This window comes from Rhipicephalus microplus, chromosome 5 (genome assembly GCF_043290135.1).
Source record: "Rhipicephalus microplus isolate Deutch F79 chromosome 5, USDA_Rmic, whole genome shotgun sequence".
Classification (NCBI taxonomy): Eukaryota; Metazoa; Arthropoda; class Arachnida; order Ixodida; family Ixodidae; genus Rhipicephalus; species Rhipicephalus microplus.
This window is the reverse complement of record NC_134704.1, coordinates 78,311,573-78,323,999: the sequence shown is the minus strand read 5'-3', so window position 1 is coordinate 78,323,999 and position 12,427 is coordinate 78,311,573. Positions and strand designations below refer to the sequence as shown.

Sequence of the window (12,427 nt, the reverse complement as noted above, 5' to 3'; positions counted from 1 at the left end):
AACCGCCGGTACGAACAGCAAAATCGCAAGGTGCTGATGTTCGTCGACAACTGCGGTGCCCATGGGCATATCGACAACTTGAAGGCTATGACAGTGGAGTTTTTGCCGCCTAACACGACAAGCGTGTTGCAGCCCATGGACCAGGGCGTGATCAAAAACTTGAAAGTTCATTACCAGTCGCGCCTCCTGAATCGTGTGCTGTTATGCGTCGACAGTAACAAAAACTACGTCGTGGATGTTCTGACGGCCATCAGCATGTTGTCCGATGCCTGGAAGTCAGTGACTCAGGAAACGATCCACAACTGCTTCCGCCACGCAGGATTTATTACGGGGATTGAGGAGGACAGTGCCACAGGCCAGAACCCCGCGGTTGAGAGTCCGCCTACCGCAGCAGCGGACATTTTGGACGACCTTCGTGCTAGCGGGGTCGATGTGGGGGCGGGTACGTTTGAAGAGTTCGCCAACTTCGACAGTGCCGTTTTGCCTTGCGCAGAGTTGGACGATGACGAGATCGTCCGTCAGGTCTGCGAGCCGGCGCTGGCGGACAGCGACTCCGACGATGACGCGCCGCCCGCACCACAGCCATCAAATGCGGACTTAGCGCAGGCCATATCGATGCTGTTGTCTGTCTACAGCGACGGCCAGACACTCGCAGAGGTACAGGCCGACGTGGTCGCGCGTAAGCGTGCGTGTGTGCAGACGCGCATAGACAGTTTTTTCGGGCGATCGGGCCAATAAAAGTGCTTTTTTTCGAGTGAATCCGTTTTTTCGGACTCCCGATTATTCGGACTTTTCGGCGGTTCCCGTCGAGTCCAAATAAACGGTCGAGGACTGTAATATGCAGCCAGAGCAGACATTGACATTCAAAGGAGAGAGCTGTCACGGGGGTAAGCGAAGCAAAAAGCGTCTTACTGTATTGCTTTGCACTAATGAAGACGGCTCAGAAAAGCTTCTTGCACTCGTGATCGGCAAGTTTGCGAAGCCGCGATGCTTCAAGAATTTGAAAAGGCTGCCGTGCCAGTACATGTTTAACCTGAAAGCCTGGATGACAGCTGCTATGTTTTCAACATATCTGCAGCAGCTGGACTCAAAAATGGGGGCTAAAAACAGAAAGATTCTTCTTCTGCTTGACAATGCGCCATGCCATCCATTAGATACGTCGCATTTGAGAAATGTGAAAGTTACATTTCTGCCCCCCAACTGCACTAGCCAGCTGCAGCCACTTGACGCCGGCGTCATCAAGTGCATGAAGCAGAAATATCTGAAGTTTCTGGTGCAGCGTCGGCTGGCGGGCATGGAACGCAAGCGGTTGGATAAGAAGCTTTCTGTGCTTAATGCAATGCACTACATTGCTAGGGCATGGGACGCATGCACGCCAGAAACCATTGTGAACTGCCTTAGGCACTGCGGCTTTAATAGAAGTGGTGCTTGTTCTACCAGTGAAGCTGCAGTGCCTGTTGACGACGAACTAGAGTTCGGCAACCTGGAGCTGCCTGGATCCTCTGCGGACTATGTTGGTGCCGACGAGGACGTTGCAGTGTGCAGTGCAGTGTCGCTGGATGACATTATCGAAACTGTGCGTTCTGACACTGCGGGAACTTCCGACGAGAAAGAGATGGATGACACTGCAGAGGCTAGTGCGTCCGTTCCGCCGTACGCGGACGTGTTGTGCTACGTCGACAACATTCGGCGACTTGCTTGCGCACGCGACGAGAACGACGACTTGCTGCCAGATGTCGCAGCTCACGAAAGAAAGCTGATGCATCGTGACTGGGCAAACTCGCAGAAAAAAATCATAGATTTTTTTTAAAAGGTGAGAATAAAGATTTGTTCATACCTCCGATAAAATGCGTGGTTGTCATTCTTTCAAGTAATTTAATCTACCTTCATCGGAGCAGCGTAGATTTGTGCCATGGACTTGCTTACGCATTATGTGACAACTGTTGTGGGGCAACAACGACCATCAGTGCCTATATTCTTGGTTTTTCGATTATACGACGCCCAAATTATATGACGATTTTGCGTATTCCCCTGAAAGTCGTATTATCGAAATTCCACTGTATAGTGAATTCCAGGTTGCGTGCTACACCATAATGCCTGTTTTCAGGAGCCTAGACAACGAATTGGCAGCATTTTCGAGTCATCCTGAAAAAAAGTGTTACAGGGCCCCTTTAACGTGAGGCAAGGTTGAAGGTCACTTATAGAGTGAAGAGTGTCACCTGGAACCCGGTTCTCGGGCAGATGGTAGGATGCAGCTTCCAAAAACACTAGTGCATCTGTGATGGAGGCACGGACTTCCCCACAGCCGCCTTCACCGTCATCCACCAGGTCCACAAGGAGGGTGTCGGCCTGCCGTTCCACCTCCTGCAAGGAGGCGTCACCAACATTCACAAGAACCCCAAAAATTGTGTTTTAGCATTTCAATGAGCCAAAGCTCATTGAAATGCTTTCCAAACACACTGAATCGCTTTCGAAACGCATTGTAGTAGAGAGACCTAGATGAGTGCACAAAATTTGTTAATACTGTAAAGTAGTATAGGCTGATTAAAGATTATTATTGAATTGGTGTGTTAACCAGGGTGCTGGAAGCTACATGATTAGGAGGACCTGTCAAAACTCCTTGCATTGTCAAAACTCAAGACCCTGTCAAAAGCCTAATTTGGTATCGATGCAGTGAAAGAAGGATAATGGATTAAAAGCTTATTTTCCTTGTTAGATGCAGCCTATTGAAACTGACAGTCAAAACTGACAAAGAGCGCTACAGTATTGCAAAACTTCATCGAACATGTTGGTGACTACTTTTTTCTTAAGCATACAGACACAAAGATGCAAAAAGATCTGCTGCAATATTAAGAAACGTACCCTGAGAATCAATTTCCTGTTTAGTGTAAGCTTCCCAAATAAAGCATTGTTTTCCTTTTTCCAGCGTACATCCTGAAAAAGAGGGGAAAAAATGTAAATGCAACAACCTAATAATTACCAAAAAGCATTCCTGTGACCCAGCGATGAACACGAACATTTTATCGCCCATGAAGATGTGCAGTCATTAGAAAACAAACTAACCAGGCAACATCAGAAAAAAAAAAAAAAAACGTGGCTGGCTCTCAGCTTCTGCATTGAATGAAAGCAACAAAGAATAACAAGGTTGGTTGCAAGGAAGAAAGGTGCTGCTCGCTTCGTTGACACTTGGGTTTATTTTAAGCCATGATAAATGGGTCCTTGCACTTTTCGGACATTGTCTCAGCTGTGACTTTTAAAAAGCGATATAGAAGTTACGGGCATGAAAGAACTTTCATTCAATGCAAATGCAATTGAAAAGTTTATTAAAATATACAGCACCTGCTTCAGATCTGCACCTCTGCCTTCGATTCCCAGAAATCCGAAGCCATCTTTTCCTTGCTCATTAATTATTTGTGAGCATAAAGTTTATAAAGAATTATGATGAGACAAGGGGTACTCTAAACGTCCTCCACAGCTTAGCAGAGTAGGATACTCACGGCTCTAGGCACTACGTTGTAGAGAGAGCACTTGATAGCCAAGTGGCCCAGCCTCTCAAAACGAGGGGACATGCGCCGTAGCCTGGAATGAATAATAGAATGTCGCAAGCAACGACAAAAGTTACAAATCAATAGTGGCAATACCATCAGTTGTTACCCCTTAATCATTGGTCTCCCTGCCCTAAATCTCTGCAAATGGCATGCCACATATGACAAAACGCAGCTCCCGTGCAATAATTCGAGAGTGGTGTTCACGTTCAGATTATTGCATTAAACTGGAAACTCCTTTGGAAATTTATTTTTTTCCTTTGAAATCTAGAATTGTACCATGGCAACACCCAAAAGCTGCCATGACAGTGTTTTTTTTTTCTGGCAACCAGTGCCTGCAGGTCCGAAAAGTAAGCCATGGCTTGTGGGAAAAAAATTGTGGGCATTACAGGCTGCGACAGGTGTCAACTACCATAAGTATACGCTCAAACCTAGATATAACGAATCCAGATATAAACAAATATCGGTTAGAACGAAGTAAATGAGGTGTACTTTTGCAATAGACAGATATACATTTATATTAATTTTCAGTTATTATAACAAACTTATTTTCGTGTAAAATGCAATTTCGTTTTAATGAGGTTTGAGTGTATGCTATGCGGCCACCTTCCTATCCACCACAATATGGCTGACATTGGCTTCACTGTTTCTTATGGGTAGGCATAAGCGGCTTCCACTGCAGAAATTTTTTATAACCTCCTTACCTATATCTTGTATTCAAACATAAAGAACAAGCACGAAGAGCCAACTGCAACCAAGACAAAGATCAGAGGTACCGCCACGCTCGCTTCTAGGTAACGAGCAAATTTTTTTTTTCTTTCTGGTTTTATGAATGCGACACGACGGCGACGAATTGCCCTTTGCGACAGCTAATTCTGTCATCGTTGCTGAAAAATTGCATTCAACTTGTTATTATTCTGTGTATTGGGGCCTTAAAGGGGCCCTAATACACTTTTTCAAGTAAAAATGAAATAATTTCGCTGGAAGAGCTTATTGCCTCACGAATTCAACGTCGCAAAAATTTGAAGAATCCGTCCAGTGCGAGCAGAGTTATAAAGGTTTGTTGCATGCTACAATTGCATTCTCTCTTCTCTCGTCTTGATGAAAGCGCTGGAAGTTAAGCAGGGAGAAATGGCAGGGCCACAGAAAAACGTCGCGCGCGTTTCGCGACCTTGAGCACTTTTTAAATTTTTTTTCTTCGAATGCACAACTTTTTCAGTGTGATCAGGCGCGCACACGTGGACAAGCAGCGGCCTCCCGCGGCTATCTCTGTAACGAGCGAGCACGCCATGTTCAAATCAGCCAATGGCTTATAGGTTGATTCTTGACGTGTGATTTTTGGATACATGACGTGATTTGTCAAGAGAAGAGAAAGCAATATTTAGCTGACCGACAACTTATTTTGAACTTCAGGGTGCGTGCTGTGCTATAATATTTGGCTTGCATGTTGTCGGGAGCCTCAACTACCAATCGGCAGCATTTTCTGACCACGCTCAAAAAGTGTTCCAGGGCCCCCTTTTAAAGTTTTGTTTTTGCAGGAAGCGACCGCTGGTTGGCGCAGGCAGTTTTGCGACCTTCTCTCGCTATGTGCTTGTGAGCCACAATGTCTTGCACTGCCGTCAATCGTGAATCCCACTGTGGCACAGGAATAATTAAAGACAATGAAACATGCTGCACACTGGTAGAAAGAAGAACAAAGAACAGGGCAGGGTGGCAGGCAAAGAGGAGAAGCAAGGAGCACACCGAGGGGGATCGTCATATTAAAGAAAGAGAACTCTAGCAACGAGCACGTAGGCGCCCTGTGTCGTCCGTGTCGGTTCGCAGGACTGCAACGGAAAAACCTAGGGGGTGCGTTTATAACATGGTGGGGATCAAATTTTGACGACTGGAGCTGGGAGCGCATTTATTATTGCGATAGGAATTATATGGACACTCTCGGCTAAATTTTGCCGCCGGCATTGGCGTTGACGTAGGCATCGATGTCATCCACCGTACATGTATTCGTATATATATATAATATGAAGTCTTGGTAGTCTTGGCTGCGACAGCGTTTAATTGAGGAAAGACCTCGCAAAACGAACGGGCAGAGCCAGTACACAGACGATGACGATGATGACCCAGAGTGGCAATGAGGACAAAGAGACAAGCGGATGATGGTGATTGTGATCATGCAGGGATGAGGACGATGTAAGTAACAAATGCCCACACTCATTCCCCCCACTTGGAAGCGGACACCCTGGCCGCAGTAAGTCAAAGTGACGGGGAACGTCGCGTGAAAGGTTTCATGCGACAAACGTGGACAATCTCTGTGCTGCGGTAGCGGCGGTCTGTTGGGGGCAACGAGTGGTGTCACGCGATAATTAACCGGCGAAGTCTGTTCTAAAACAATGTATGGCCCGATTAAGCGTGGTTGGAATTTGTCACAGAGACCAGGAGTGCGAATAGGTGTCAAAAGCAGCCTCTCGTCACCAGGTTGGAAAAACACAATGCGGTGGGATTCGTCATAGATGATCTTCCGCTCGTGCTGCCTCGCTTCAGTATTGATGCGAGCCTGATGGCGAGACTGGGCCAGGCGTGAAATGTATTCTTCGCTAGAATACTGACATGAATTCCCATGGCTGCTAAAGAAGCAGACGTCAAGAAAGGTAGTCGGGGTGCGTCCGTACACGAGGTAAAACGGTGAGTAGCAAGTTGTTCGCTGAACGGCGGTGTTGTAAGCGAATGTCAGGAATGGTAAAAGAGTATCCCAGTTTTTGTGGTCGGGTTGGACGTAAACGGCTATCATGTCTGCAAGGGTTCGGTGAAATCTTTCTGTGAGACCATTTGTCTGAGGGTGGTAGCTTGAAGCTGTCTTGTGAGTAGTTCCAGAAGCGCGCAGTACTTCATTTACCATTTGTGACAGGAACACTTTGCCGCGATCACTAAGCAGTACACGAGGAGCCCCATGATGCAGGATTATGGCGTGAAGAATAAAGTCTGCAACTTCCACAGCTGAGCCTGTAATAACAGAGGAAGTCTCAGCGTAGCGTGTCAGGTGGTCAACGGCGGTCACTATCCATCGTTTGCCAGCAGATGTGACGTGGAGAGGCCCGTAAAGGTCAACACCTACAACCTCGAAAGGCATTGAAGGGCACGGAAGTGGCTGTAGAGGTCCAGCAGGTGCAGACGTGGGGAGTTTACGACGCTGGCATGGGTAACAGAAACCGACGTACCGAGCTACACTAGAAGAAAGGCCAGGCCAGTAATAACGACATCGAATGCGGTCAAGAGTTTTTCTAAAACCAAGATGACCAGCAGTCAAGTCGTCGTGGAAGGCTTCGAGCACCTGAAGTCCAAGAGAGTGTGGCAGTACAGGAACCCAGCGCTGACCGTCAGGGTGGTAGACGTGGCGGTAGAGAACCCCATTGTCCAGCTTAAAGTGCAGGAATTGACGATGGAGTCGCGCGTTTGGTGGATGAGAAACTCCCGAAAGGTGGTCTATCATGCGTCTGCAGTATGAATCGGACCGCTGGTGGGAGATAAATGTTGGCTCGTCATCCGAAAAGGGTTGCGTTATTGATGCGAGCGTATGAACTTTGGTAGATGTGGCGGTTGAGTTCTCACCAACGCTCATATGTGTAGTTGGAAGCGGGCAACGAGATAAAGCATCGGCGTCTTGATGTTTTCTGCCTGACTTGTAAGTTATGTCAAAGTCGTACTCCTGCAAGCGTAGTATCCACCGACCCAAGCGTCCGGACAAGTTCTTCAGTGTAGAAAGCCAGCATAAGGCATGGTGGTCCGTAACAATTGTGAAGTGACGGCCGTGGAGATAGGGACGGAACTTCTGGACCGACCAAACCACAGCCAAGCACTCTTGCTCAGTTATAGTCTAGTTTTTTTCAGCAGGGGTGAGTACGCGACTGGCATATGCAACCACTTTCTCTAGAGAAGACTTGTCGCGTTGTAGAAGAACGGCTCCTATACCAAGGCCGCTAGCATCGGTATGAAGGATAGTCGGTGCTGCTTCGTCAAAGTGGCAGAGCAGAGGTTCAGACGTGAGTGCCCGCTTCAACAGCTCGAATGCCGTGTGACATTCTTGAGACCACAGAAAGGGGACGTTCGAAGCGAGTAGCTGGTGTAATGGAGCAGCAATAGAAGTTCTGAATAAACCGGCGAAAATACGAGGCGAGGCCAAGGAAACTGCGAAGCTCCTTTGGTTTTTCGGGACGCGGAAAGTGAAGGACTGCAGAAATCTTGTCAGGGTCGGGCCGGATGCCATCTTTGCTAACGACATGTCCTAAGACCTTGATATATTTGCTAGCAAAAGAGCACTTCTTAGTGTTTATTTGAAGCCCGGTGCCGGCAAGGCACGTCAGAACTTGATCCAGTCGTTCTAGGTGCTCAGGAAACGTTCACGAAAAGATAATGATGTCGTCCAGGTAGCAAAGGCAACTTTTCCATTTTAGGCCGCGCAGCATGGTATCTATCATGCGCTCAAAAGTCGCGGGTGCGTTGCAGAGCCCGAAAGGCATCACGTTGAATTCATATAGCCCATCGGGGGTGGCAAACGCCATTTTCTCCTTATCGTCTTCATGCATGGAGATCTGCCAGTACCCAGAACGCAAGTCGATGCTTGAAAAAAATTCCGCACCTTGTAGGGAATCAAGGGCGTCGTCAATGCGTGGCATAGGGTACACGTCCTTGCGTGTAATCGTATTGAGCGCCCGGTAGTCCACGCAAAAACGCACAGAGCCATCCTTTTTGCGGACCAAAACAATAGGAGACGACCAAGGGCTAGATGAGGGACGGATGATTTCCCGTTTAAGCATGTCCACAACGTTTCCTTCTATAATTTTTCTTTCAGCTAGAGACACGCGGTAGGGTCGGCGGTGTACGATAGATGTCCCAACAGTTTGAATTCGATGTGCTGTAGTATTAGTGCGGCCCAGCTTAGACGAGCAAAAATCGAAAGAATTTGCATGTTTCTGTAACAATGCGAGCAGCTGCTGCCTCTGTGAATATGTCAATTCGCTGCTGATAGCGGTGGTAGAGGCAGAGGAAGAAACATGCTCACCGAGGGAAGGTTCTTGGATGCGATGGCCTGAAGTGGCGTGACAAATACAGGCTCGAAGTCGGCAACACGGGCCACAGTAGTCCCTTGTGGCAGTAAGATCTTCTCCGGTGTAGAGTTGACGGCGGTGACAAGTGCAGAGCCATTGCAAAAACGAACGACACCGGACGGAAGAACTATACCTTTACGAACGCAAAGTGGTGACGGTGAGACCAATACATCACCGTGATAGATGTCATTGGACGTAATGCTGACAATTTGCTCTTGTAGTGGAGGCAGTTCGATGTCTTTCGCAGCGACCAGACGAAGTGGCTTGTGATTGTCATCGTCAAGCATGTAGTCGGTGTCAGCAAGGTGAACGACGCGTTGTCCACAACAAATCGCCGCGGAAGCGGATGATAGAAAATCCCACCCTAAAATTAGTTGGTGAGAGCAGCGGGACAGGACAGCAAACTGGACATGATGGCGGATGCCGTCGATGAAAACACGCACAGTAGAAAACGCGGAAGGGCGAATGACGTTCCCCGTGGGCAGCAACTAACGTGGGGCCATCGTAAGGCGTCATTACTTTCCTTAAATGTTCACACAAATCAGCACGCATCACAGACAATGTCGCACCTGTGTCCACCAAAGCATCGACTCGCACTCCTTCCACTTCCACAGAAAGCGTGTTACACGGGCCTGATAGAGGAATTAGTTCTAATTCCGAATGCAGTTTTTCCTCCACAAACTGCATCACTTAGTTTCCCGAATGAATATCAGATGAGAATGAGGCGGGACGAAGTGGAGAAGTGGAACGGGGGAGGGCGAAGGCGAGCGGCGTCTCGTGTTTCGGCTGTTTCGTGGTGCAGTCTGGCTGTTTCGTGGAGATGAATAACGCCAACCTTGATAAAACGCCCCAGTGTACGAATCCCATTCGCGCACGTCGTTCCGACGCTCATCTTGCTGGCGCTTTCGGCAGAAACGAGATATGTGGCCGCGATAGCCACAGTAGTAGCATACAGGGCGAGACGAGCGCCACTGTGGGGAATAGAAGGAATTCGGGGCAGCTGAAGATAGTGCGGTCAGGTGGGCTGGGGGGTCAGGGAGCACGGAATGGTAGTTTACCGGGGGAGCAGCAGCAACTGATGCGCGTGGGTGCAGCAGCAATCTCGCGTGGGTGTCGCTGGGAGGCACGGCAGCAACTTCAGGGTACGTGGGTATGGGGCGTGAAGCAGGTGGCTGTACGGGTGCAACGCCGGTCAGCGATGTAAGTTCCTCCCTGACGATGTCACGCAAGGGCACTCCCAAGACTGTGTAGGACGTGGTGCAGGAGGTGTGAAGCCCATAGACCGCAATTCTTCACGTATAATGTCCCAGATGAGGTCACGCAGGTGGCCGTGAGACGTAGAGTGGTGGTCGTCAATGTCCGGTTGGAGGCGAACAGAGTCCAGCATATCAAGGCGCTGGCATGTCGTCACGACATCAGTGATGGTAGCTGGGTTTTGCACAGCAAGTGCATTAAAGGCAATAGGCCCAATGCCTTTCAATATGTGGTGCACTTTGTCCGATTCCGGCATGGATTGATTGACACGCCGGCACAGTGCGAGGAAATCCTCGATGTATGAAGTGTATGATTTACCGGGATGTTGTCGGCGAGTGTCAAGTGTTTTCTTCGCGACGGCGGATCGAATGCCCGGGGTCCCAAAAACGTGTGGCAGCTGCTGCTGAAAGGTAGCCCAGTCGGGTAGGTCAATGACATGGTTAAAATACCATGTCTTTGCCACTCCGGTCAGATAAAAAGGGACGTAACGCAGTTTGGCGGCCTCGTCCCACCGATTGGTGACACTTACGCGGTCGTAGTCCTCGAGCCAGTCTTCTACGTCTTCTCCACGAAGACCAGCGAAGAGCGGGGGTTCCCGCTGAAGTCCATGTATGTAAATAGGAGGGGCAGCTTGCGTCGGTGCGTGGTTGATGACATCAGCTGCGGTAGGCTCAGTCTGGGACATGCTGGCTGACAGTGGGCGCAATCGGCAACCTGAACGAAGCTCCAGCGGGTAGAGCGGGCTGCGGGAGGTAAGAGGACCGAAAATCCACCTCCACCACGTATGAAATCTTGGTAGTCTTGGCTGCGACAGCGTTTAATTGAGGAAAGACCTCGCAAAATGAACGGGCAGAGCCAGTACACAGACGATGACGATGACCCAGAGTGGCAATGAGGACAAAGAGACGAGCAGATGATGGTTATTGTGATCATGCAGGGATGAGGACGATGTAACAAATGCCCACAATATATATATATATATATATATATATATATATATGAAAAGGCAAGAAACGAAAAATCCAGAAAGAAGACTTCGGGGCGTGGAATCGAACGTGGGACTTCCACGTTGTGAATGCGGGGCGTTAACCATTGAGCCCCCAAGCGGCACCTCCAACGTTCATACGGCAAGCTATTTATACCTACCACTTACTGCGGTTGGCGGGCATCTCATGAGGGGGGAGAGAACTATCAGCAAGATGGCGCAATGAGCACGTGGCGGCTCTCTCGCATGCCCTTATCTCCCGGTGGGGAAGATTATAAGTCTTGGCTTTGATTGATTGATATGTGGGGTTTAACGTCCGGAAACCACCATATGATTATGAGAGACGCCGTGGTAGAGGGCTCCGGAAATTTCAACGACCTGGGGTTCTTCAACGTACACCCAAATCTGAGCACACGGGCCTACAAGATTTCCGCCTCCATCTGAAATGCAGCCGCCGCAGCCGGGATTCGATCCCGCGACCTGCGGGTCAGCAGCCAAGTGCCTTAGCCACTAGACCACCACAGCGGGGCTATAAGTCTTGGCTGGCGTTGAACTTGTAATGGAACGATTCTTTTATAGTTACGGGGCGCACAAAGGTCACCGCTATCATTGCACAACCTCCGTTTGCGAGAAAGGCGCCCTCTTCAAACACAACAAAGGAACAAAAGAGGCTTATTCGCATTTATCTGTACCTGTGAGTATGTTGCGTGAGAAACGCGGGGCACGTTCCGATCTGCTTGCCATTCTGTGCGTGACCTTCCAATTTGTTGCTATCGCGTTCAATGCTTCGCCTTTGCGGCAAAGCCGTGACTTTTAACGCAAGTGTGTTCATTACACAAGTGATTACGGCATTCGGCCTTTTCAGTGCTCCAAGGTCGACGGTATTTGAAGCGCTTCACACAAGCCTACTTCTGTTGTCTTCTCTAACAATTTAATTATTAATGTGAAACTCTTGAAAGGACAGTAGGGTTTTCAAAAATACCTCAGAGCCTAACCTCAATTACCATATCTCACTAAAGCAAAGCATCCCAATTAATTTGTTTGTTAAATATTACCATGTTTGTTAGCCATAACAATGATGCTTTCACATATATATGAATGGAAACAAACCAGTCATATTGAGCTGACTGAAGCTGATCGTTCCAATTTTTATTTGCAAGGCACTCCGCATAATTTTACAGTAGCAAGGCAAACAAAAGCACCATACACTCGTACGTCTATATAACAAAAACGGATATAACTAAATATTTGTTATAAAAAAGTACCATATTTATTCCCTTAATCCTCACACTTTTTTCCCAGAAAAACCGTTAGAAAGTTGGGGGTGCGATACTTATGTGGGGATAATTTTCCACGAAAACGTACAGCGCAAGAAAAAAAAAAAGACGGCCACCAATCGCAGTTTTTCCGCCAGAAACTAAAAGCTTCAAGAAGTGGTGATACAAGGCTTACCTTTACAATGAAACTACATGTTCAACCCACATTAAGGTTTATCTTCAGACTAAATCCACTAGCTAATAAGTTTCTTGGGCGAACTACTCGGA

General features: G+C 48.2%; 1 protein-coding gene across 2 annotated transcripts in view; it reads right to left on the bottom strand.

The window, feature by feature from the left end:
• The window catches only part of qin (tudor domain-containing protein qin), a 134,682-nt gene that overhangs the window by 47,030 nt on the left and 75,225 nt on the right, over positions 1 to 12,427 (bottom strand). For both annotated transcript variants that reach the window (XM_075895705.1, XM_037425258.2), the window contains exons 18-20: positions 3,498 to 3,579; positions 2,863 to 2,934; positions 2,220 to 2,364 (exon numbers count right to left, since the gene is read on the bottom strand). In XM_075895705.1, coding sequence (XP_075751820.1) covers positions 2,220 to 2,364; positions 2,863 to 2,934; positions 3,498 to 3,579 — 299 coding nt within the window. The remainder of the gene's footprint in view (positions 1 to 2,219; positions 2,365 to 2,862; positions 2,935 to 3,497; positions 3,580 to 12,427) is intronic.